The sequence below is a fragment of the Watersipora subatra genome, chromosome 3, assembly GCF_963576615.1.
Source record: "Watersipora subatra chromosome 3, tzWatSuba1.1, whole genome shotgun sequence".
In the NCBI taxonomy this organism is placed as follows: domain Eukaryota; kingdom Metazoa; phylum Bryozoa; class Gymnolaemata; order Cheilostomatida; family Watersiporidae; genus Watersipora; species Watersipora subatra.
The window spans coordinates 20975632-21002949 of record NC_088710.1 but is presented as its reverse complement, the minus strand read 5'-3'; the positions used below and the strand labels follow the sequence as shown (position 1 = coordinate 21002949).

The window sequence follows — 27318 nt, the reverse complement described above, 5'->3', positions numbered from 1 at the left end:
GCTTGTAATTGGTCATTAAAAGCTTACGGCAATGAGATGATTTACCTGCGCTATAAGTTACCTGCGCTTATGTTCCCACATTGTCTTGCCGAAGAGCTATTACTGTTGTTTACCAATAGCTGTAGAGACGTATGAATGAATGTGGAAACATTAATATATTAACGAAACTTCTGTGTAAATATCTCTGTGAACCAGCAATATCTTCAAAGTGAGTAATATTTCTATGTTCTTAGCCTATGGCCCCTGATGCTGATCAGTACCGACATCAATATCAGGAAGGCGTGTATGGAGGAGGTGAAAACTGTTTTGGTTCTGAGGCTTCCGCAGATAGTTCTAGTCTCCAGTATAGAGAGTGGGAGATGAGGGTCTATAATCAGTACATGCATAACTCGGCTACCACAGACGCTGAATATATATTTGCTGCAAGAAAAACACAGGTACGTTATTAAAATTTGTAAAATTTATATACTTTGGTTGTGAAAAAAACTAGGTATAATTATTTTCATTTTACAATATATCTATTAGTAGTTGTTGCAACAGAATCATTGAAACGAAAGGTTGAAAATTTGTAAACAATGATAGCTATATCACTGGTTGATATATAAAAATTTAATAACAAAATGTTCCCACCAGTTTCTCCCCTTACCCAATGTAATAATTACTAAGCACATCCTTGACCTTTGCCTAGCATAATTCAATAAAAAATAGCAGAAGTTTCATTATTACAGATTATCAAAATTTTACTCATAAAATCAGTAAACTGATTTGCGTGATGCCCGTAGCTGATTAGCTTGTCTGCCATCGCATTCCTGAGCGCTGCCTCTGATGATTTAGCAGACTCGAGACAGGTAAATTAATAATTGCTTGTAATATTATTATCAATATTGTGTTGTTACTTTTGACCTCTCACACCCTGTGTCCTGGTTTTCTATCCATTGTCAGCTTAGCTTTATGCACAAACCCATAGCGCACACAATATTTCCGTTGAAATATGTTGCTGTTTATTTGACTAAACTATTACTTCTGGGCTAAAAATATGACTCACAATAGACCAGTTTAAAAAAGTATGTCATAGCTAAAGGAATCATTAGTGTATTAAAATATAAACTATAGAATAATGTATAATTTTAAAATTAATTAATTTTTGTTACAATCTTTTTACAGGACAGTTATCCATATCTGGCTACGGACTCAGGCTCATATCCAACATATCCAGCGGGCGACTACGTACCAGGCTATCACCCGCCCGCACCAACCAATAGCTACTTTCCAGAGACACATGAGAGCATAGGCTACACAGCTGAGCATCTAGCTGCCCAACAGTATTATCAACAGCAAGCAGCCAATCCCGAGCTCTACTACAACATGGGCAGACACCACGGAGAGGGTGAGTGCAGTACTGTGGTAAGGTAGAGGGAGTAAAAGAATAGATTGCTATGGGTAGACACCATAGAGAGGGTAGATAGGTTACTATGGATAGACACAATAGAAAAGGTGGGTGTTACACTGTGGGCAGACATCACGCTGAAAGTAGAAGAATGTTCTGAACAGATAATTCCTAGATAGTACTTGCCCGTCACTTTTTTCCCTTTGTTCGTGGATACGAATGAGGTGAAAAAAATATGGCGGGCAGAAATCACGAAAAATGCAGGTAAAATATTGCAAGCAGGATCCATGGACAGGGTGAATAGAATATTGTGGGGGAACACAACTACTAGGATAAGTGGGTCATTAAGGAGTATCAGTAGACACCACATGAAGGGTGAGTAGAGGGTAGTACAAGGTAGATGACTACCAGTAACCACCATGAACTAGTTCTTAACAACCAAATTGAAAATAATATATAATAATATACATAAATAATAAGTAATAATAAAGTATAATTAATTACAATTTAAATAAATTAAATAATAAACTATAATAATAGTATGAAAAAAAAACAATTTTAAACACTGCTGATGAGCAGCCCTGGTTTGACTTCCTCCTAATCAGAACATCTTGTTGAGAATGGTGAAGTTAAATCTCAGCTGTCTTTTCGCAGCATCGTCCACAGGTTAGCTTATTCAGAATTCAATGTTTGCCAATTTAGTATAAAAAACAATTGGATTTGAGGTCACAGGTTCAAGCTGCCTTCATACTGAATTGCTGCCTCGGAACGTAAAATTTTTTCTGTTACATCAGAAAGTTTACTGGCCCCTGAGATCTTTTTAGCCAATATCTGCTTAACTTGACCTCCTCAACTGCTTTTGGGCAGCACTGCAAGAAATTCTCTCTGTACCAGCATTCCTTGCTATTAGCATCTTGCTGCGTAGATTATAACGTATACAGTACATAAAAGCGTAATATGTCTAACCTCACGCTAGTATGCCATTATCAATAATAAAATCATACAAAAAACAACATATAGTTTACATCGTGGCCTTGGGTGTGAAAACAGTAATAAAGCAACAGAAAAAGTACTTAAGGGAGATATTAATGGCGGGTAGGCCTAAACAACTACAGTAAATATTTCCTTGCACAACTGCTTACTAGTCTATGTGGTACCTTAACCTGCGCCATTAACCTGCCGTTCACTTTATTAGACTATATTCGAGATTAAAGGAGCTATTTTCGTAACGAATGTAATACTCTAAATTTACGCAATGAGGAATACATACTATTGTATGAGAGGAGTTTATCACAGTCTATGAGTGATGTGCTACTGTATGAGAGGAGTTTATCACAGTCTATGAGTGATACACTAGTGTATGAGAAGAGTTTATCACAGTCTATGAGTGATGTACTTCTGTATGAAAGGAGTTTATCAGTCTATGAGTTATGCACCATTGTAGGAGAGGAGTTTATCACAGGCTATGAGGCCAGCAATGAAGGGTACCACAGTACAAGCTCATCTGGTCGTCCTTCCTTAGATAGATCACCACTGCCTTCCAGGTAAAAAATCGATCTTTCCTTTGTCGGTGTAAAATGCTATATACTTAAAATTATTAAAAAGGCTGTGGATCTAAATAACCGGTAGAGATGATGGTCACTTTCTAAATTGTTAGTTGCGGAAATTTCTAAAAAGCAAGCTTCTGTTAAGTTGGTTGTTGGTGAGGCCAAAAAATTGGTATCGACATGTTAAAAAATCAGCTTTCATTTTTTAATAAAAAACATGAATTTCATCAACACAAACAGGCGTTTATCAGTTAAGGTCAAACAAATATCTTTCATGTTTACATCAAAAGATTATAATTTCAATACTTGCTAGCAGCCCATATGGAGAGCTTAAGAAGGCGATTATACAAATTCCGGCAGCGGCCATTTCCTGTAGCTCTCGAGTTGAGCCAAGATAAATCGTATAAACAGAGAAGATTCGCAGAGGCAGGAATGAAAGTCGTTAGCACAAATTAGTGAAGCAGAATGACTAATTAGCTGTCCCGTAAGATGAATTATGAGGGGCGATAAAAACGCACAAATGTAAGATAGGCTAGCAACATATCTCTTTCCTTTATTTCACATGAAACATCGACAGCATCGCTGACTACCCAAAGACATGAAGTATGCAATTACCACTCACCATTTACTGCCCCTGCAGGGGGTTACGTTACGTTATATGGCCCGAAACGAAAGCGTGCCGCGGGTGGGCTCGTGGTCACAGCAGCCATTCTTAATCATAGACTATTAAAAACTCTTTCATGTGGCTGTCTTCTTGTAAACAGCCGTGAGACGAGCTGGCTTAGAGACAGACACTGTTGGCAGACTCCTCCTTTGCACTGCAATAAATTGAACCAAATATTTATGATAGAGGCTAAAAGATTTGCAATGTCTCAGAAAAGCAGTTGCTGGCGTGTGTATGGCTGATCATATTACCGGCAGCAGTTAGCGACAGCGGCTAACAGCCTCTTCTAAGATTACCCACCAACAACTGTGAGCTCTAAAATTGTCAGGTTTTGTCAAGTAATTAGAAGGGATATATATATGTAAGCCACAATCTCGCTGCCTTTAACAGCCAGAGTGTTCCAAGGTTAAAAATGTTTTTGTTTAGCTGCAGCAGATGCTTGGCAGCAATTGTCAGGTTTGACTCAGTGGTCTGCCAATCTTGTCACTTTCTGTTAAGAAATAAGAGAGTTGAATATTTCTCGGAGATTGACACGAGAGCCTGTGTTAGTTTGATGCACCGACAAACATTGCCTTAATTGATTCTGACCAAATCTTCTTTGTATATATACAAGCATCAATCTCTGCCAAGAACGTAGTATCAGGAAATATCTGTGCTTCTTCGGATTGAAGCTTCAGCATTTAATTCTGGTCCTAATAGCCTAGGATTCCCCAATATTGTTAGGGGTTCAAAATTTTTATTGAGAAACATTTTAAACTTAGTGTTTCAATTCTATTGTTTTTTAAATTATCATCCTAGAATTTTGTGAATGTATTTTACAATTAAATAGGCCAACAGTTTAAAATCTTTCCATCCAGTTAGATTATCACAGCTTCAAAAAGGGTAAAATGCCCTACAATGCTTAACTAACGAAATGAAAGTTTAACCACTCAACCTAGAGTTCAGGAAATATTGCATTTTGATTGGTCAATGTTTTCGCTAGTTTTCTTTTAGTTTGTGGCAAAATTTAAATTTTAAATCAAGGGCAAACAAAACAACAAGATGTTTTCTTTCTTCTTTAAAATATACATTGAGCAATAAGACTTCAAACTAGATGTTGCGAAATCATGGCTTCTACCGGAAAGGCTTTTATTTATTCAGCGCATTACGTAACTTTGATGGCCTTCTTCAAAAAGCTTTTTTATCTCCCGCATGCCTAGGAAGCCTTGCAATTCTCCTGGTGATTACGACTTGCTTTTCTATAGATAGTAAAAGTTTAGTTTGTTTTTATTGCTTGCACGACTCTGGCCATTTTGTTCAATGGCGCTCGGGAAAGATGGTTCTAGTTTTATGGTGACCTTGTCTCTAAAGGTCTGTCTTTAGCTTGCGACATGTAAAAATATCAATAAAAGCAAATTTTATGTGCAAGACAAATCTTTTCAAAGGTTTAACAGATTAGCTGCTATATACCATCTAGAAGAATGCTGGTATCCATAACAGCCATTGACCTGGTTGCAAGATGTTATTTAGATATTGTCTGCTAATTTGAACCAGTAAATGTGCTAATCTGGCTAAGATAGAAGCCAATCAAATGGAATGTATGACCAAACCATTTAACAATGATTAAAAACGCACCAAAAAGTCAAAACTTTATGCCGTTGCATAAGCTTTTTGGTATTTTATTGCAAAATATTTTAGGCAGAACTGTATTTTTTCTTTATATTTGAAGTAGTATGCAATCAAAAAAATTTTAAAAATAATGTTAAGTTTATATAAAAGTAGTACTTTTAGCAATATACATAATACAAGCTCAAGTTTTGGAATGATCAGTTCTCCATTCATTCAATGCTAAAAATATAAAAAGTAAATTTGCTTAAAATATTCATGTTGTCGTGAAACGCTGTCAATTCTTTTTTTCCTAAAAAGTACTAAATGTAATATATAGAATACTGTTATAAATACTCTATTAAATGTGATGTATAGAATACTGTTATAAATACTCTATTAATTGTAATATATAGAACGCCGTTAGGAATACTCTATTTCTGAAATGCGTCTGCTGATCAATTATATGTAACATTTATTCTTTTACAGTCCAGAGTGTCAAAAATATGTAAACATGTTCGTGCAGTCTCCAAATGGTAGCATGATGCAGAGGGGGGATAACTCAGCTTTGTTGTGCGCGGTGTGTGGAGATAACGCCGCATGTCAACATTACGGAGTCAGAACTTGTGAAGGATGCAAAGGTTTTTTTAAGGTTTGTAATTTTACGGAGCATATTAGTAGCGATTATAATCAGACCTCTGGTAGCGTCTAAGCAGATATGCTTGGGACTTCTAAAATCTTCTCTTTGCTTGTAGCGTACAGTTCAAAAGAAAGCTAAATATGTCTGCCTAGCAGAGAAAAAATGTCCAGTTGATAAACGGCGAAGAAATCGCTGCCAGTTCTGCCGATTCCAAAAGTGTCTCGCTGTCGGTATGGTGAAAGAAGGTAGTTTATCTTCATATCATTTGCTGTCTGCTTTACACATGAAAGTGATGAATAGGGATCATTTTAATTCATTATAATTTGATCTGTGACTTTTATTTTAGTTGTGCGGTCTGACAGTTTAAAAGGACGACGAGGAAGATTACCTTCAAAGCCAAAGACACCAAATGATAAACCAGTCGCTGCTCCCCTGCCTCTAATAACTACATTGATGAGGGCCCACTTGGAGCAGGCCACAGATATTCCTAACTTCCTCTCTGTGAGTCTAGACTTCTCTGCTTTTGAGAATCTAATTTTACAAAACATATTATATCAATCCCAAAATATTAAAATTGTCTTAAACTCTAAATTCTCATTAAATAGTTAGTTTTTTATTGTGTTTTATAATTTCTTCACTCCAAGCGGAATGTTTTACGTAAGCTTGCATATGTTGGCCATTTTTTCATTATGTTGAGGTCAAGGTCAAGGTGAGCTACTAAGAGATGGTACGGGTATGCATTAGCCTGAGGGCACTCAGAAACGTGTTTATGTATAAACTCTACGCGAGGATCTGCTAGGTTTTCAGGCTACAAAACCTGATGACAGACATGGGAGATATTTTCTAGAAATATTACAAAAACAATCCTAACAGTTAGATAAAATGCTGTAAACAATAAGAAAGGTGATTATCTCTTGCTGACTGTATAACTGCTGCCAGTAATGTGAAGGAACTACTGGGTTGTCTAGGTTTATGGATAGTCAGGGGCTATGAGTTCCTAGTAGACATTTTTTTAGGCTGTTCATTGGTTTTCAACTAACTCAATTCATATGCAATTGCATAATATGTTGTTTCATATAATAGAGGGTTATAAAAAATTTGAAGTCCAGAATTGAACTGAAAACAAGGTAAATGATTACAGTATTGGAGTCATTCTCTAATGAGCGAGCACCAGCAGGAAGCTCGGTACAAACTAATTAGATTTTAACCGAGCCGCTGAGTCTTCATTATAATTTAAGCACAACTGGGCTAATTATATATATCCTAAAGAGAGAAATTAACTTAAGATGGACTAAAGCAAACGTTGCTAATCAGCACCAGTGGGCAGGAGAGACGATTTGAGCAGCAGACGGGAACCTCTCAAAATGCCTGAGAAGAATGTAACATTGGCCAATGGTTTTATCCGTGGAGGGCAGAGCACGCGATGAGTGTTTATATAAGGCCTCCTTGACGTAACCAGCCCTTCGGTAAACACAAGCACAAAATAAAAATTTTTTATCGAAGTCCGTCTCATTAGCCGCATTCATTTTGAGTTTGTTTTATAATTAGTACGTAATTATTTTTTTGTGTTTAGCGGCCAAACGCATTCGATGGAGTAGATAAAAGCGAAAGGCAAATGCCAGGTTGTCATGAGGGAATGATATTTGGCCTCAGGCTACATCTAAATGAGTTCTACCTCTGCTGATTCATCAGGCCAATAGAAAATATGTCGGTTTATAGAAAATGAATTGAGATCTTAAAGATAATTCCAGCTATTGCAAAGAGTTCAGTTTCACTTTATTTAAAGCCACTTGATGGTTTCTTTTTGAATACAAGCCTCTTAGAAATGGATTAAAGAACACACAACAACAAACAAAAGAATTTGCAACCCTAGTGATATTGCCAACTTTTGAGAATTTAATTATAAATATCAAAATTTGTATTACCTTGTATTATCCCATTTTTTATTTATGTTAAATTTTTACTTGTCTTTATCTTGAAAACATAATTTGTAAACGATGTACATTACACATTAGCATAATAGTTTGTTACGTTGAGTTAATAAACACAACACTGTCAACACGTATGAAGTAATGATAAAGTTCATGTGTCTATGTGTAGGTGGGAGGACAATGCAAAGAGAAGGAGCTGATTTCGGAGTTGCTTGATCATCTCACACAAACAGTTAACGTAATTAAGATATTTTTTACTCGAGGAAACGGAGCATTCTCAGAGCTGTATGCCGATGACAAGGATAGAATCTCACAACTTCGCTCCTTCCATTTTTTCCTATTACGCTATGCACAAAGGTGAGTGAGCTACATTGTCCCCACTTGCATGTCTTTTAGTTCACTAGAAAGCTGCCAAACACGGAAAAAATCGAACTTAATTTATAATGTTATTTTTATTATCATTTATTCCTTTCTACTTTTTTCAATTTTTGTGTATATGATTATTCAAAGTTTAGCTGTAAAAAACGCTTGATGAAAAATAACAGTATATAAAAGTATTATTTTTTTTATTCAGTACATAAGAATTCAGCCATCACAATTCTAGCACTACTTGTTCATGAATATTTTTTCTAAGACATCAAACTTTGATGTTTTATTTTATTACATAATATATTATTCTAGAATAAAGGTTAATGTCGATATGATCACACTACCTAATGGAACAACCTATCACAGATCACAATTGCAAGGAACTATGGGAGACATCATACGTGGCATCGCTGACTTTGCAGTAGATTTGCAAAGGAGTGAAATTGACCTACCTTCATTTTCATGCATGCTCATCTTAAGTGTACTCACAGGTAAGTCTATTTTAGTCTTCATCCGGTCAAACTGCTACAATATGTATTAATGATACACTTTAGTGTGGCTGGTTTTTCTTGGCAGCGTATCTGGACTAAGTTCGCTGATGAGTTAATTGCAGATTAATTATATCGGCTAAACAATATTGTCACAGTGGCAGTGTCATTCAAATGAGTCCACACAATGCTGCTCACTCTGTGTTGGAGCGGTTAATTCATCTAATTTCCTTGGTATGGTTAGATGAAGCTGAGCCGGCATAATGAGCCATTGTATCTGTTAGAGAATGAAAGCACCTGCTAATGTCTGTCGTGTGCCACGCTGCGAGATTGGATCATTATAATGATAGCCAGAGGCAATGCAATTCTCAAAGCGCCCATCAAATCATTATCTATTTAGCTATGAAGCTTCATACAAAAGTTGAAATTCTTGCAAAAATATGTCAAAATGGTTGAGATCGACAAAATAAATAATCAGTAATTATTTATCCCAAGTAATCAAAATCTCTTTAAGCTTTCATTCAATAATTGAAAAAATGCTTTAATATTAAGCAAAGCAAAATTTATTTACTTTGCATATTGTATATATATTATTTCCTATTTATTATTTTGAGCTTGCAATAAAATTAAAATTTAAAATCGTACAATTTTTTAGATGCTACTGAACAAAAGCTCTTATCACAAACAGATAAAATGAAATATACAGTCAAGTTCAAGTATTTTTTAACTGGTGGCTACTTGAAGCCGTCTGAAAAGAACAAGTTATTATATTCATTATTTGAAATAAAATGAATTAAGACATATTTATTGATATGAAGTATTTCTTATTTAATAATTAATAAAATATGTACGTACATATATGTAGATTGTTGTTTGACTTGTTGCAGAAAGAAACGGGCTAAAAGGTCTGCACAAGATCCAATCAGCAGAATCTAAGGTGATCGATTCACTAAGAGATCATTGCACCTATAATCCTGAGGCTCAGAATCGACCACATCTTTACTCACGGGTCATCAGCCTTATGGACCCTCTAGATTCACTCTCTCAGCTTATGGTATCTAGGCTACATCAATGCATTGTAGAACACAGCATCCCCGTCCCGTCCCAAATATCACTACTTTTTCAGTTTAAACATCAAAATCCAGAACAGACGATTCTCACATCATCGGCAAAAGCTCTCTGAAGACCGTAGCTTTCTTTGTTGAGCTCACTATAATCTAGTTGTTTAAGTCACTATGACAGGGCAGTTTTATCTCTTTCTACTGTTACCTGGCCAATAAGTTATCTTTTCTTGTAAATGAGTAAATATACAATTTTGGTCAAAATTTTTTTACGAAAATTAGAATTTAATTATCTTATTTTAAAAAAGATCTCTCCTATGGTATCTGCTAGTATGAGCAAGTAATGGTCTATGAAATTCTGTGTACTCCCATGTATTGTTAATGCTAAATTTGCTGCATTGTGATATAGTGGTACAGTCTATTAAAATTATTATTTTATTTTTACAATTAGAGACTATTATAATATATTTATTGTGTGAACAATAGTAATGCAGAATACATCTATAAGAAATTGTATTCTCTTGTTTAGTGATCAGATAACTCTAAAATTAATTTAATTGTTTTTCAATGTAATCTGAGTTGCATATGAAGTACAGAATACATGTACATGTACATGCAGAGACTATGAAAATAGAGAAAATTAAAGCATGCAAAGAACCTGTGAAATTGAAATTGTGCAAGCATGCACATCCAGTAGCTTTGAAAATATCTATGTCGAACAGTTATGAACAAGTAACAATTATTTCCGTGTTACCTTCTTCCATAAACCAGTTTATATCCAGTTAATTGAAGAGTCCCGGTTAAGGCTTGCTTTGTATTAAAAATTGAGTTATAAAATGCAAACACTATTTGGGGGCATGCCCAAGTTAATATTTCATCAAAAAATTTTAGCTCAGAAGTATCAGTACAAGTGCATTAAGCACTTCCAGCAAGGTAACAGAAATTTACATGTCTAAAACATTGCTTATATTTTATAAGGCAATCTTTGTCAAAATGCAACTAAGACAGCTATATGAGCATAAAAAGTGTCTATGAGAAAACTGGAAAACTTAGTAAAGAAATCTGCTGGTGAAGTAGGACGTGTAGGATCACTTTATGATATGAAAAATATTTACAAGCCTTGTTTGCAAGTATTCTTCTCTTACTAATAGGTATTGACACTTATTTTCAGAGGCAATAAATACACAATCTAGAAGATTATTCCTTAGCAAATAAAAAATGAACAAAAAGAGTTGCTCTTGTTGCTAGGAGATCCTAGTTATTAAAAACTTTTTGGATCCAGCGCAACAGCCTCAATATTTTTAGCAGATGCTGTAAAAATACCTAAAATCTGTTCCGTTACGCTTTTGTTGTTTAACTTTTGTGCTGGTAAATTAATAAATACAACAAATTTAAAAGGAAAGTAAGTGAATAGTAATTTTATTTGGTAATTATTTAAATCCGTTCTGCTTACTGTTTCATAACATATGTAGTTGGCTGCTAAATTGTACAAGAGAGAACAACTCTACCACAGTATAAACTATTCTAAATTTACTCTACTGGATCTTTTAGCTATCTGTCATATTATCAACACAAAACAGAGACTATGGTTAGTATACACTGTTTCTCTTTACTTTTTCTCTTTTATTATATAAATGAATAAACTATCATAAATATCAGATGCTTGCTTACTAAATTCATCTACAACGTAAGATAGATTTTTTCAGAGCTTTCTAAATATTCTTAACATAGAATAAGTTTGTTGCACAAACAGAATAGTTCTAGGCAAAATATAAACAGAAATAATATTAATAAACTAGGTTCCCATCACATATTATCGTTGTCCGGTGCCATAGTTAGCACCACCCGCTTTGCGTGCTTCTGTCGCAATGGATTCGTAGTCTAATTCTGAGGGTTCAGAGAGTAGCATCTCGATTGCGAAGTTCTACAAAAAAGGTAAATAAGATTACACTCGCTTTTTGACCTTTGATAGAAATCAGCTATTATTCTTACAAACTCTTCTCACAATACAGATATCTTATGTCACATTGCTAAGTTGCTGTACAGTGATAATGTAGTGACACCTGGATGTGTCAGTGCTGAAGTGCTACGCTGGGCTGACAAGCGGATCAAGGTTTTAGAAGGCGCTATGATAGAGCCATGACTATGCAATGCCTTATGTCAAAGTCAAAGCAATATCTATGCAAGAACGACGGCGATGGTCGCTGAGGCTATTTTCATGGCACAAAGATAGCGCATCGCGCGGTTGTTTCACTTTCAACATACTGAATCATGGCAGAATAAGAGCAACTCAGCTATTTACATGATGACATTGCAGCGCTATATGAGATGTGTCGCTACACTATCGCTTTATGAAAATTTAGTATTTGTTAGTTATTCTATATATATAGTTATCACATATTGCTGATCGACCATGTCAGCCAACAACCGCAGAGTCAACTTTTTAAATCAAATTTGGCTTTTCCTTCTTTTGAGATGGTGTGTATGCTTGAAGCTATTGGTGCTTTTTTGAAGTCGGGTACAATATTCACAAAAAGTTTGCCAAGTTTATATAATATTTTTGACTTTCTATAACTTTATAACTAAACTAAAATAATGTAAAATATTAATAATATTAAATATTAATAACCAAACCATGCATCGTGCATATGACTGTCACAAATCTCTGGCCAGTGCTTTTGTGAGTTGATAATGATTTTAAAAAGCAAGTTAGCACCCTATTTGAGTCTTTCCTTTTTAGAACACAGTAGTTATAGTGTTATATTGTGAAACAAAGAAGCGAGACCAATTTGAGTGAGTGTTAACATTACTCCATCTTTAACTATGATTGCTAGAGTACAATAAAAAGACAACCCTATAAAGCTTTATACTTTTAACGACCAATGCAATTTGTACAGCCTTATCTCTTTGCCAACAAATTTTATCTTGCTCGTGCTGTCTGCTGCCAATGTGATGTTGCATAGAGATTTCCAGTTGGTATGTAATTTTTTTATAGGTAGTTAAGTTTCCGACTTTTGTAACCTTTGTACTCAGTTGTAACAATTTATTTGCCATTATTGTTCAGTAATACATATATACCACCATGTAGTGTAGAACAAACGCTAAGGTCAAGGTCAAACTGTGCAATTTTATATACCTTAACTACTTGTTTGAGAGTTGCTTTATCTGTGCCAAGTTTAGCCCGTTTGAGGCCTCCGACCTCGCTGCCGCACCAGCTGATTAGCACAAATTTGACCCTTTTTGACATTTCATCTCCAGTGATGACTCGCAAGTAAGCAAACCCTCTATCTTCAGCTACAATGAACACAGTCTTTGCTTACACTCTGCATGGAAGTACAATCAAACATTTACATACGATCCCCTGAGTAGACAAATTATATTCCTAGATTATATTCCTAAATTATATTCTAGATTTGTCTCTATTCACGAATGAATTGCCATAGTAATAAGTAGTTTATCTGACAGCACATGTAAAATGTTATCTATGCTATGGCGATATAAACAAAGCATATTAACTAGTTTCTTATGCGGAGTTGTGCTTTCTTTTTCATTACTATTGAGGAAAAATAACTCTAAGTTTTCAACAAACTACAATATTAGGTTAGTGAATTTAGTAGTTGAATAGAAAATTAAATGACCTTTTACTTAAGCAAAAAGGTGTAGTTGTAAAAAATTGTTATTGCAAATATGCACAATTGCTTAAATCTTTTTTAATTTCTAACAAAAGTGGCATCTGTCCTAAAAAGCGTGGCTGGCTCTGAAAGCATGTGAGAAATCTTTCAAGTTTATAATTATTCACTGTGTTCATTCTAAATATGTTTAATGAGTTTAGTTAAAATAAATCAAATAGAAAATGTAAAAGTTCAAATTAATTGATTTTAACCCAATTTATTGTTACCTTTTTCAGGTTACGATATTTTAAAATATGAACATTTTAAAATACAACACAATCTGAGCTACAGCTTTGTCCTAGACAAAAGAGCAACTCGGTGTTTGTTTATGAAGCTTTTATTGAACCACAAGGTTGATTGTTTGTATATTATCATCAAAGACATGTCTAAGTAAAACAAACAATATTGTTCACTTTAGTATAAGCCTCCCTAACATTTTTAATATCTGAGTGAATATTGAACCGATCATATGACATTTTTATAGCTATTATGCCAATGCACAGTTATATTTTTGACTGAGCTGTCTTAACGTATTCGTGCACCACAACAATTATTTTTAACACTGCTGGTGTTACTTCCTCCTACATGTCTATTGGTAATTATGGCTAAATGAGAGTTGTTTAAATGCAGACCAAGATAGGGTTGATTCAGATAAGTAAACAACTTTTTTTAAATGGTAAGGATTTTGAAAGCAGCCGTTGCCTAGTAGACTAGAGCACATAAAATATGAATAGGTTTCAACTCCCAAAAAGTTTAAAAAAGGCGAACTTAAACTCCTTTCTCCTATTAGCATGTTTTCAGCTGTTAAGGCTCTCTCATCACTGGGCTCAGACATGCCCAGTTACGATGGCAAAACAAATGTTTGCACAGCAAGTAACGTAGCAGGTACCATACTCCCAACATGACAACATCACTCATACATGCAACACAAACATTGAGACTAGTTCAGTTACTGTTTTGGGCATCACAAGCATAACTCTCTAAATTTGCTTTACCAAGAAGGAAACTGTACACAAAAAGCAGGTTACATGCATGAAGCATAGTTTTGGGAATACTGGTAAGTCAAAGACACAACCATAGAGCAGTGATAACTTCCCCCTCCCATAGATGAGTAATCTAAAGTATTCACACAATGCATGCTGGCATGAGCTGCTGGTAGATGAGCATTAATGACGTAATACAGATTATATGCATTGTCGTGATCTAATCAGCATCAAGTTAACATTTAGGTCATTCGCACAAGTGTCACATCTGAAAGACCGTGTCAAAAACAGCCCGGTGAAGGTACACTACTTACGAGTGAACTTTGTGCGGAATGTTTCAAAGTCAGATCCGGATGCATCATGGACCAGCTCCTTTCCTTCATATGCAAATGTAGACCTGCCCACGAAAAGAATGATAACAAACGAATTAAATGTTTCATATCAGCTACACTACGGTTCTGATGAAAAGGAGTCAAGTTTTATAGGTCTACTATGGCGTGGCATCAACTCCCATGCTGCCAGACATCTTTTTGAATCCCATGACAAACAAACGTGATCATTTTTATTACTACAAACATATTTCATACTCAAGTAGAGGAAATGATTGATGTTGCCCATTAAAGTCAAATCCGGGATCTTCTTCTATGAGGTTGAAAATGAGTCACTAAGTATTACAACACAATCAGAATGAGCAGCTATATCTACTACTACGCTTGACCATTCTGCGTATCCGTGAGAGATCGTAATGCATAATTACTATGTTCATAATTAATTTGTGAGGTGGCTGAGGGTTGCAGTGGTTAGCACGCCGGTGTGTAAATAGAAGTATCCCAGTTCTATTCTCAGGTGAGTCAGGTTTTTCTAATGCTCTTAGCCTGGCTTTGGACAGACAGACAGACACCGCTCTTATTATAGCCAAGCTTGTACCATGTGTTGGCGTCTAAAATAATGATCACTCGGCAGAGCCTTTGAGGCGTGAAGAATATCTCTATTTCACAATGGCCCTAGTGCTTATGTGCTGTAATGGTGAGTGGGGTTCAGGTAATTAAATTGATTTATGCTAAAACTTTTTGAGAAGCCCATTTAGTTAAGATAGAATAGCTGATATGCTGATCTAGGTCACATTAACTAGCTAATAAAGTTAAGATAACTCTATCAGCTAGTTGATGTGACCTAGAAACATACAGGAAGTATTCATGTTCTATCTCTGAACACGTTCATATCCAATATTTGGACAGTTTTTTCACATTTTGGAGAAGCACTCTTGCCATGTCACCGGGTTGCTAAGCATCTATCGATTCGATATGCTCAGCTGCTCTCAAATTTTGCTAAACTTATGGTTAGATTTGTGATTTTAGGACTTATTGCAGTTGCTTGGTTTAAGGAGCAGAACAAAACAGTGCTGAGAGGTAGATGTTCATGCTGTGGCAGTTTCCGCAATTGCTTTATTTTAAAATGGTCGTTATCACAATCAATGGCTATTCTATAAAATAAGACATGAACACGAGTGGGCAATAATAGTCTACTATTAGCCTCAGTACTTTTGAAATACTTCTATTTGGGAAGGGATTCACACGAATGATTTTTGAGGTATTGGGTATAGACATTAAGCAAGTTGTGAAAGTCATGGCTATCTCTTTGCAGCTTTTATATATTCCAAGACTGGAAAGCAATTTGCACAAGACTACATCCAGTTGAATTCACTTTGCAGTTTACTAATACTTTCATCGTAAGGCTGCCTTAGTCTAATCCAGTGCTGCTTAAATAGTGGGATGTGCTAACCAAAGGGGCACGAGGCTCTATCAAAGAGCGCGTTTGACCTCTGATAGCACGCAATTTTATTTAGATTTTTACTGTCCTAGATTAAAATGCAATTGAACATACATTACTTTAGGGGCAGTAGCGCACTCATTGCTGGTGCGTGCGCAGAAAGCATTCGGTTTGCGATGTGACAGTTTTGTTAGCACTGAGCAGGAGTATGAAGTGCTAAGTTTTTACTGTTACAATGAATAAAGTTATTCTTTGTTGTAAGTTGGTCCATATTCCTCGTTATTCATCTTTTCGTTAAGGATACTTAGTTATCCAGAGGTGCATTTATAACAATTTTATAAACAAATGTCACTAGTTATAGTCGTGGTGGGGAAAGGGTGCTGTATGTTTTTTTTTCCTGGAAAGAGGGTGGAGTTTTGACAAAAAAAATTAAAAAGCTCTGGTCTAATTCAAGGCTAAGAGATTGGGAGCTTCAATGTAAAAATGTACCCTGACAATGTTTCAGTTCAGCAAACAAGTGTAACCACATACAAGTGTAAAACTCACCACATGGTGTCACTGTGATCATTCCTCACATCCTCATAAGCTGCTGCGATGGAATCTTTATCTAATACTGCCATTATTGAGTAGTGACAAGTCAGACGGTGGGTGTAAAATGACCTATTCACCAAAGAACACAGATGCTAGTGCACTGAACCTTTGGTACGCCCCCTTGCCATAAATCAGCTCTTGCTTGAATCATCAAGGGGTGGCTCACCCACAATCCTTCGCGTTTATGCCATAGGCTTACGCAACTGATAACAACCTATATGCTTGTCATTTTATGCTATGACAAGATAATACAGGTCAATGGCATATGACACGAAATATCCAAGCTCTTTCATGAATTTACGGAAAGTTATCATTCAGTGCTTGGGGCATATAAAACGTAGTATTGGAAACAGGATTGATAAAAACTGGCACCATGAATTCTTTGTTAGCACCATGCATCACCTAGAACTTTTGATATCTTTTTTATCTATATCGAACTATCTTCATAATCAAAATGGATAAATGATGCTTTTTTGCCATTCCTTATTAGAGAAATATTCTTTATCCCAATAGCTATGGGTAGCAGGATTTCAGAAAGCATTCGGTTTGCGATGTGCTTTCTGAAAGCAAAGGAAAAAAGTTTTAATACAAGCTCATTGGTTTCTAAGCAGTTACAAACAGTTCTAACATGATGCTATTGTTAGACATCAAGGTGTAGTCTCAATGCACATACCATGGCACCAGTTATTTAGATAGTTACAGTACCAGTTATTTAGATTGCAGGTAGCCCTTCCCAAAGCTTTATTGAACTACAAATGTAATGCATCTATGCTCATAGGATAGGCATGTTATTGAATGGCTGATCAAGGGACTTCCTATTCTCCAATGTGTTAAATGAAATATGATAGAATATCACATCTTTTTTCACTTTCTTCAGTAGTTTTACCATCAGCTAGAACAAACTTAGGGCACAGCATTAGGATTATCAGTTGCCAAATCCATCATGGCTGAAACCAGGCAACGTAACTGAACAGCTAAGTTATACATTCACTGGTTAATAATTGGTAATTTTTTTGATGCCATATACTACTCGTCAACAAATTGTTCACATCCTAAGGTACAGAGACAAATATTACACATGATTTAGCATTCTTTTGAACCCGATTACTTATTATTGACAAGCACCATCGATAGTTTGTTTATATCTTTAGAAAATCCAAACACATCTTATTTGTTTGCACACAACTAAGTTAACTCTAGAGCACACAGCACAAAATCCCTAATGTACTATAATGAAGATCTTTGCCATGTAACATCATGACACTAAAGCTGGAAACATGATGTTTCTCAATTTGGATACTACTATAAGGTAATAATAACTTGGAGAAAAATAAATGAAGACAATGATCGCCAAATGTCTTTATTGATGGTAGTATGATAGACACCAAATATATCAGCAAAGACTCAACAAGATGGTACCAAGTATCTTCCAATCTTCCTGCCTCCTAGATGTTTAGATTATTCCAATCTGCAAACAAAACGAAGCTTGCTGGATATGATCATAAGAAGAATAAATAGTAACTTTATTGCTAACGTGTCGCTTGACATGCAGATTTCAGGATTGCCCATGCCAATTAGATGTTTTCTGACTGAAAATCTACTTACCATAATTATCATACGAGCGCAGAAGCATAGAATATACAAAGTTGTTTCTATAATGCAAAAATGTCTAGTATGGCTGGTTCATGACGTCAACAATGACATGGAAACTATAACGACATAGCAAATGACTTGAGGGTAAGCGTAAACAATAAACAAAACAATCTTTGTTACAAATATGCGCATATGAAATGTGTACAAAAATATAAAAACAGTTACCAGACAAGTACGTCCTGTTCAGATACTGTTTTTATTGTTATGCTGACTATCTTTTCAGACATGTAAATAATAACGAGAAGACAACTTCATATACTAGTGCAAACATTGCACGCATAGCTCAAGTGATGATTCAGTTGGAACGTACGTTGTTGTTAGAAAGAGTGTGAGTAGTCTCCAATGTTTAATTTAGGAACAAAACTGAGTGACAAGCTAGAATATGATACGCTATTGTTTTCAAGGTTTGAGATAGGACAGGATTCTACACAAACAACCTGATTATTCTTATAAAGAAATGCCTAACAAAAACACCATCTCACTAAGTATTGTAAAAGGAACTTTGTTATTAAACATCTGTTAGAACAGTTATCATCTGCTAGAGCACTATTTCAACAATGGTTAGTCAAAGGAAAACAAATAGTCATTTACCATGCATGTTTCACTACATTCAGTCGCCATGAAATTTATGAGGTTTTTTAAACTCATACACAACCATAGTGGATACTCATGCTAATTTTCATCGTTGCTAGGCTCCAAACGTGAGTTATCTCACCTTGGTATTTACCCATTCCATGTAGAGTTATTTCTAGGTTAAAGAAGATTTTTGATTGGCTATGTAAAATAAAAATAAAACTTACAACTATGACTCAATGATATCTTGGGCAATAGTTATAACCAAAACACTAAACCGAAAAACATGAAGACTTGAACTTTTCTCGATCACGATCCACTTTTTCAATTCTAGAAATGAATACGCCGAGTCAAAAGTGGTGAGACAGTAAAAGTCGGCATAAATTAAATAAAAAAGTTCAATGTTTCAAAGCTATTATCAACTTTTCATTATGCTGATTTGAGTTATGATCTAATAAAAAATGCACTTTCTAGGTATTGAGTCATAATAAGACATTATTTTAGCTAAACTGGTTATACTTTACTATTTCTCTTGCGCAAGCCTTTGTTTCAGCAAATGAAGGTTTTCAAAAATTGAAAATTTGCTGAAACTACCTTCTTTGATACACAGGTCAACATGTAAGTAATATGAGTTCTCTATCTGAATTTGATACCGCATAAAAGAGGATACTTGGCTGATTATTGTGAAAATTGAATGGGTAACTTATCTCGACGCCGTCTTTTGTAGTAGTAACTTAAATTATAGCAATTTTCTGAGCAATGACCAGTATTTAAAGTAAATCACATGAAAGTTAGTACGGTTGAAAATGAGCCAAAATAGCACAAGAATGTGCAGAGAATGATTAGTAGTGAATCATCTAGTTCTGTCACTAGATTTTCTAGCAAATATCATAAAAATTTAGTATTAACTTTCCATACTGCCGAAGCACCTAAACTTGTCACGCCTTTTTGGTGTAGCAGTTAGCATTATGGACTGTCACTCAGCATGTCAGAATTTTGAGTCCCGATACAAGATGCTAGGACGGGTATCTGGTCTTAAATCGATCCTGTACTAAGGGAGACAACTCTGACAATGAAGCTGAGTCAGGCAATGGGGAAACTACTTCAATACCCTTCCAAGAAAACTCATGACACCTCTAATCGAAACGATTGGAGAAGATCACGATACAAGGAACCTGCCTATGGCAGAATACTATTAACTAATCGAAACTTCATATTGCAAAAAATGTCAATTTGACTAAAAATTGACTTTGAATTTGTTCCAGACTGCTTCATTAGGTCATAAACACAACTATTGCGGTGGAGCCTAAATTAAAACTTGGGAACAGAAGCAGGATTTATACGATTTACAAATCTAGTTTGATTCAATTGTGTTGGTTAATCGTAATCATTTTTTGAAATTATAAGGGTTTATTAGGAATTCGCACCTAAAGCAGATTAGTTAATCACTATGTTTCCATGGTGCGCAGTACTGCGAAGCAGCCCCCTCCGAAGTCGAGGGGATTGTACGTTTCCATGCTGCGCAGTGGTTTTCAGCAAATACCGCAAATTAGCCAGAGAAGAGAAATTGTATAAATCGAATCGCCTGATGGAGAAATAGAATCGATCACGGATACCGAACGTCATAAACAGTCTTTTTTATTGTTCTGTCGTCATTATACTTTTATTTACAATACACATTCACAAGGTTTTACAAACCTTAACACACTTTTTACATAGTAATATATTTTTAATAAGTATTTTTAAGTAATATATTATTTAAACGTTAATTTAGGACTTGCCACCTATTTTTCGAAGTGTTGGCATCGATAACAAAGTCCAGGAAAGTAATCACCTCATCATCCTCGTGAATGCAGATTATAATTAAATTTATGTGAAAGAAGATCGGAAGAATAGTGAAAAAACAAGATTAGCAGGACAACCTTTGTACTAGTTTATGGCCATCGAAAAATCTGTCTCCACGACAGGAGAGCTATGCGCAGTCGCTGTTTCCTTGCTGCGAATTTGCACTGGCTTCGCACTGATCAGTGCGAAGACGCCGGTTCCATGATTCGGAGATAGCGCAACTCCGAAGCACTGCGCATCATGGAAACATAGTGAAAGTAAGCACTATTGTTTCTCTCCCGAGCGAAATCGGTGGTATATCTTTGCGGGTAGGTATGGGTCAAACTTGAATACTTCAAATGTCACAAAAAGCTAACTAACATTTTTACCAATGCCTAAGCTTAGCTCTTGGGAAACCATGGATATCCATCGATGTTATAAAGTATTTTATTTTTAGAACTTTCAGAATGGACACATTGTAACGAATATCTGTGGAATATATATCGAATATATTGTTGGCATTGGTGGACAGCTTATAAAAACAATGCTGTAGTGAAAACAAATGTTTTGATGTTTTACTATAAAAACTACAAACATGTAAAGGCCTTGAATAATGGCTTATTAACTTCATTAGTAAATCAAATTTTTTTTTACCAACTTTTGTTTTGAAGTAAACCGATGTGAAAATAACCATCAAAAGACTAATTGTGGTGATGCAAACCTAATAGATATTAAAATCGTGGTGTTTGTCAACATAAAAACCTAATTCAATTTGAAGTGTTTGAATCAGGATAACTAGTTAAATATTCATTTATTCTAAAGGTTGGCTCAATGGCAGATGACTTATTTTTAAACCAAACTATGAAAATAGTTTTCCCCTCAACCTACCTGCATCTGTCAGCGTTGCCAAGATAGTGAAAGTGAATGATTTTCAGCAGTTTTTGCAGGAACTCTGTTAATTGTAGTCATGTGAGTATTGAAAATTTGATGAACCCATACATCACCGCTGCCTTATTTAAGAAGATGCCGTACATATCACGGTGGTATTTCAAAATTAATAAAAGGTTTTAGTAACAGTGGGCAACTGTAAAAGTAACAGATTTTAGTGGGCTTAATTTTTAAAACTTCAATTGATGTTTCAACAGCAAATCTTTTACACTTCACCCGATTCAACGCTTAGATAGAAATTAGATCATTAAAATGTTCTAAAAGTTAACTTGTACAAACTGCAACCACATCAAGAAAGCACTATTTTAACACCAAATGTTGGTCAAATATATTATGGACCCAAAGAGTAAATATTTAATAATAAATTGCTCCCACCTTGTTGGCCACATCTAAAGCATCATAATCTGGAGCCAGTCGAACATACGCTTTCTTCTCCCCATCAGGCCTGTGTGAGCAATAACAATAATTGAGTACGAAAGTAAAGATATGAACAGAGGGTAATTTAGAGAAAATATTGCCCTCAGCTCTCATAATCTAGAAATCCTAGGAGAAATCAGGCATGTAGCAGATTACTAGCCTAAACTCTGGTGAAAGTCTCCAACATATGTTGAGAGACTAGCGATTTATAGCAGAGTTTAAGTTTCCATCAGCACTGCCCCTCCTCACTCAATCTGTTACATCACCGGGCATGAATTTATCTTGATCGTTAGCTTAATATCTGAAGGACATTTTGTGGGAGATGCAAAAAAATACTATTACCTGATGAGAGTGTTCACTCTGTGTACATCTATATCATAGAGTTGCTTTACAGCAGCCTTTATCATGTTTTTGTTAGATCGCTTGTCAACAATAAATACCAATGTGTTGTTGTCTTCTATTTTTTTCATAGCCGACTCAGTGGTCAAGGGATACTTGACAATTTTGAACTGGTCGAGCCTGCAAAATTATCATGATGTGCCTATAGCAGAGCTAGCTGATAATTAGACAACCATACACACACACATATATATATACACAAAAGCATTGGATTTAAATTAATACACAAATAGGTAGTCATTCCAATTGCAACCATCGTTGTAATATACAATCCAAATTATGCACTCACTTGGGCCTACCGGGTGCACTTTTTCTTGGGTATCTTGGAGATCGTGGTAAGCTGAGAGTTTTTGGTCTTCTAAAGTGTACAGTGTTTCTAACTTTCTTTTTTCTTTGTGTAAAAGTTCCCTTAGCCACAGCCTTCTTGGCTTTGAGAGCTTTATCCACAGCTGGCTTGCCTGCTGTGATAGCATTAAACTTGAGATGAACAAAACCATTGTCTTAGATAACTGCATCAAGTGACACGACAGCTTATCAAAAATATCACATTCACGACATTAGGTGTAACATATGATAATCATAATTACATCAAAAAACGAAGTTTTTAACAACTCCACACTGCCAAGGCTAACCGTCTCAGTATTGAATAAAGCTGTTAGTACTATAAAACCTTTAACAGTGATCTCAACAAAAATTTCTTTTATTTGACTGATCTGGATACTGAAACTTAGAGTCTTAAGAAGCTATACTTCAATGTGATCTTTGAAAGCTTATTGAATCAATAAAATGAACACATTTACATTCAATATTTCATTAATAGTCAAAACTGAAACCATTACGATTGTCAGACAGTATATGTAAAGTAAGGGCAACTTACCCTTAGCGGCAGGCTTCCCTTTACTACCTGTCGCGACCATGTTTCAAAGGAAGAGAAGGGGTCGTCAAAGAAAGAAAATAACTACCGGAAATTGTTTTATTAATTCTAACCTTTACGCATGTGCCATTCATTCGCGGAAGTTGTAATAATTGCTATGGATGTTTAACATTATCGTGAGGATCCATGCTGTCTTCACAATCGATATATACTAATGTTAATTTTCACTGGCTAGTTTAAATCTCATTCAGCAAAACTCGCTTCTTTTATGAGTAATTGAGTTGATTGTTTCTTGATATTCGCTACTGTAGGTCTTAACACCACCAATATTTTAAATATCTTTCTAATCAGGATCAGTCTCACGTACTCGTATATTAACAAATATTTTCGAGGGTTTTACGGTTGCTACATTTTACTCGGTTTCACAATGTATATACATCAGTATTCAATAGTATCATGCTAGTTTGCACTGTTCATTCTAAAACAAGTGGAATAGTCAGTAGGCCTAACCTATTTCTAGCTTTTTCATATCTCTGCTAGATTATCTGTGCTTGCAGATCATAAGAGAAGCGGTACTTGGTTTTTTAATTAATCTCCTAGATTCATCTTGAATTCGTAGCTTGTAAATTTTGTATCATGGCATGTGTGTCAGTTTAACTTTGATTTATTCAGATGACGGCTATGCTGGTCATCTGCGTTTGAATTAGATTGTTTTAGCTCAACTGCTCGATTTCAACTGCACAAATATTGTGACAAGATATTGTCATACAGTCATGTGCAAAAGTATAAGACCGCTAAATAACTTTTATAATTTGTATACACTTGAATTATAGAAATAATTAAATATGTTATAGTCAACGTTAATAAAAGAAAGTTGTCTACTGTTCTTGAAAGTCTACATGTTTTGTGTTGATATTGTATTGTTTGCGAGTTTGTTAACGCACTTTTTATAGTCATGATTTTACTTACTTCGAATATTACTTGACTTTTATTGAAAACATTTGAACTAGATCTAGATACGTACATGATGGCCCTTTTTTTCCTCGGGGATCGAGGTCTTAGGGTTCGATTGACCAAGACCAAGAGTCAAAGTCTTTTACTTCGAATTACATAAGATTTTTTTGCGATGAGATCTGCTCTGTATTAATGAAACATTAGCCAAAGTTAATTGGTGATACTTTTTACTTTCAAGCCATTTTACTACATTCTTTGAAGTTTTCTCTAATGTTTGACATTTCTACTACCCTTACAGTATAGATTCAGTTATTTTTGACAGTTTAAGCACTTGTTTCCCAAAATTGTCGTTAGTGAAAAAATTTACATTTAACACTGCTAGCGACATAACAACCAGAGTATTATTTTTAAAAACTAGTAAATAAGGAAAACAGATAGAGGAGTTTCTGAGCATCAAAATTATACCAAATTTCTAAATTGTCGTTTTTTAAGACGAATTACAGCTGATTATATATATTTAAGCAATACTAGATTATTGTAGGTTAACCTATACTTTTTGCACTTGACTGTAGGCTGTTGTGCCTGGGTTGCAGTTAGGTGAAAAAATAATTTTTAAGCAACCGAAGTGGTGCTATATAGGTTTTTCCCAATCTTAACACGTTGAGAAACTTTAAATACACCTCTCTTAGAAACGGGTCAAAGAACACATAACAACAGACAAAAAAATTTGCAACCTTAGTGATATTGCCAATTTTGAGAATTTGATTGTATCAAAGAAATTTGTACTACTTTCTATTACCCCATTCTTTTTATTTATGTTAATTCTTTACTTGTTTTTATCTTGAAAACATAATTTTTAAACAATGTTCATTACACATTAGCATAATAGTTGGTTATGTTTAGTCAATAAACACAAAACTGTCAACACTTATGAAGCATTGATTAAGTTCACGTGTCTATGTGTAGGTGGGTGGACAATGCAATGAGAACATGTTCACTTTGAAGAGAGTTCACTAGTAGGACATGTTAACTTGTTCAAAAAAAAACATGCATACTTCACATGTTTTTAAATGTCTTACTAGAAATATATTTGGTTTACTTAAAGGTTGACTTGCAATAAAATTCACATTACAGTTATTTGGTATCAAAAGATTCACCATGTCTTACTCTGGTGTGTTGTAGGTGCCAAATATGTGGAAATGTGATTACAAGCTCTTAAAAGCTCAAAAACGAAAAGCGGCCGTAGATTGGAATCTCTTTATTTCTCTGACGTAGTCATGAAATTTGGTTATTGTCTTGTCACGGGATGTTCTCACGTGAATTGAAAGGCCAATAAAAAGCTCAATATCAAACTTATCGTTGCACTAGTTTATGACAAACACTTTGGGTTTTACCGAAGACCCCGTATCAATTATAGATGCTCGCTACTTTACAGTTTTGTTTCGGCTTGGTCTAATCGGCAAGTCGTAATTTGTTCATGTGACCCAATACTTCGCAAATAATTTTTGCAGCGCTTTTCGATTATCACAGGTGACCAACAGGCTCGTCATGATTATCAGAGGATGATTTGCAATTGTTCAAGCTAAGATTAAAAAATTAAACAGATTTTTATGGTAGGTTTTAAAATATCAGTGCTCAAAGTGGCAGCATTACGATGCCGATAAAACAGACGCGTAAGAACAATAGACATGGCTTTATTGAATGCGTGAAATATATTTGTGAAAATATTTCGACGAATAAGGTTGCATGAAAGCGTAAATGGAAACCACCTCTCACAACTGCATCACATTTGAGCCATTTTGGAAAGAGAATCCAAACAACGGCGGCCTCGTGTGGCTGCGATTAACATTTTTGAATTTTTAAGAGCTTGTAATCACATTTCCACATATTTGGCACCTACAACACAACAGAGTAAGACATGGTGAATCTTCTGATACCAAATAACTGTAATGTGAATTTTGTTGCAAGTCAACCTTCAAGTATGGCTCCAATGTTTGCTAGTAAATATCATGGTTATATTACATTTAGGATTTCCTTAAAAATGTGATATGGGCTGATAAATCCCAGTTTTCATTGTCAGTCTCATTCCATGTCACTTGCTGTTATTAGGTATTTTTAAATTTACGCAACTCTTTTTACATAATACAAGCAACATTTAAAGAGTTTTCTTACTTATGTTCAGCGTATATGTAACAGAGATATAGTTGGATCTTGGTGTACAAACTGGTTCAGTTTTTATAATAGAATTACCGAAATGATTAATGATGATGATACAAAGTCTGGATTATCGTACACTTGTTCCATCTTTTAACATACACTTTTCGAACATTAATATATACCATATATGTTAATATCATACTTTTATTGGGCAGTTCATAATTATTTTTGTAGTAAAACTGTTTTACATATGGTGCCACCAAAAAAATCAATAAATAAAAAAGTATTGTCATCTGGTGTCATAAACACAAAAACAAAAATTTATACAAGGAAAACTTGAATCTATTAAGCTTATGTATACATTTTAACTCTTTTGACAAAAGATAGGAAGAATTAACAATACAAATGTTGAGTGCATCTTTAATCTACATTGCTATATAATATTTAATCTATATTTTTATATAATAATTAGTCTACATTGTTATATAATATTTAATCTATATTTTTATATAATAATTAGTCGACATTGTTATATAATAGTTAATCTATATTTTTATATAATAATTAGTCTACATTGTTATATAATAGTTAATCTATATTTTTATATGATAATTAGTCTACATTGTTATATAATAGTTAATCTATATTTTTATATAATAATTAGTCTACATTGTTATATAATAGTTAATCTATATTTTTATATAATAATTAGTCTACATTGTTATATAATAGTTAATCTATATTTTTATATGATAATTAGTCTACATTGTTATATAATAGTTAATCTATATTTTTATATAATAATTAGTCTACATTGTTATATAATAGTTAAT

At 34.7% G+C, this 27318-nt stretch overlaps 3 protein-coding genes across 3 annotated transcripts; 1 reads left to right on the top strand and 2 right to left on the bottom strand.

The window, feature by feature from the left end:
* Window positions 1–265: 265 nt before the first annotated feature.
* On the top strand, window positions 266–10036 carry LOC137391236 (probable nuclear hormone receptor HR38). Its single transcript, XM_068077648.1, has 9 exons — window positions 266–437; window positions 1165–1387; window positions 2832–2931; window positions 5672–5834; window positions 5938–6067; window positions 6169–6323; window positions 7923–8110; window positions 8435–8613; window positions 9498–10036. The coding sequence occupies exons 1-9, from the start codon at window positions 360–362 to the stop codon at window positions 9791–9793; spliced, it is 1512 nt and encodes a 503-aa protein (XP_067933749.1). The 5' UTR covers window positions 266–359; the 3' UTR covers window positions 9794–10036.
* Window positions 10037–11273: 1237 nt separating this feature from the next.
* On the bottom strand, window positions 11274–16772 carry LOC137391419 (coactosin-like protein). Its single transcript, XM_068077885.1, has 4 exons — window positions 16642–16772; window positions 14640–14722; window positions 12808–12965; window positions 11274–11595 (listed from the first exon to the last, which is right to left on the bottom strand). The coding sequence occupies exons 1-4, from the start codon at window positions 16713–16715 to the stop codon at window positions 11485–11487; spliced, it is 426 nt and encodes a 141-aa protein (XP_067933986.1). The 5' UTR covers window positions 16716–16772; the 3' UTR covers window positions 11274–11484.
* A 1258-nt stretch (window positions 16773–18030) lies between these two features.
* On the bottom strand, window positions 18031–23467 carry LOC137390120 (large ribosomal subunit protein uL23-like). Its single transcript, XM_068076381.1, has 5 exons — window positions 23378–23467; window positions 22790–22961; window positions 22444–22620; window positions 22060–22129; window positions 18031–18154 (listed from the first exon to the last, which is right to left on the bottom strand). Exons 1-5 carry the CDS (start codon window positions 23415–23417, stop codon window positions 18140–18142), a joined length of 474 nt encoding a protein of 157 aa, XP_067932482.1. The 5' UTR covers window positions 23418–23467; the 3' UTR covers window positions 18031–18139.
* Between the last annotated feature and the right edge of the window lie 3851 nt (window positions 23468–27318).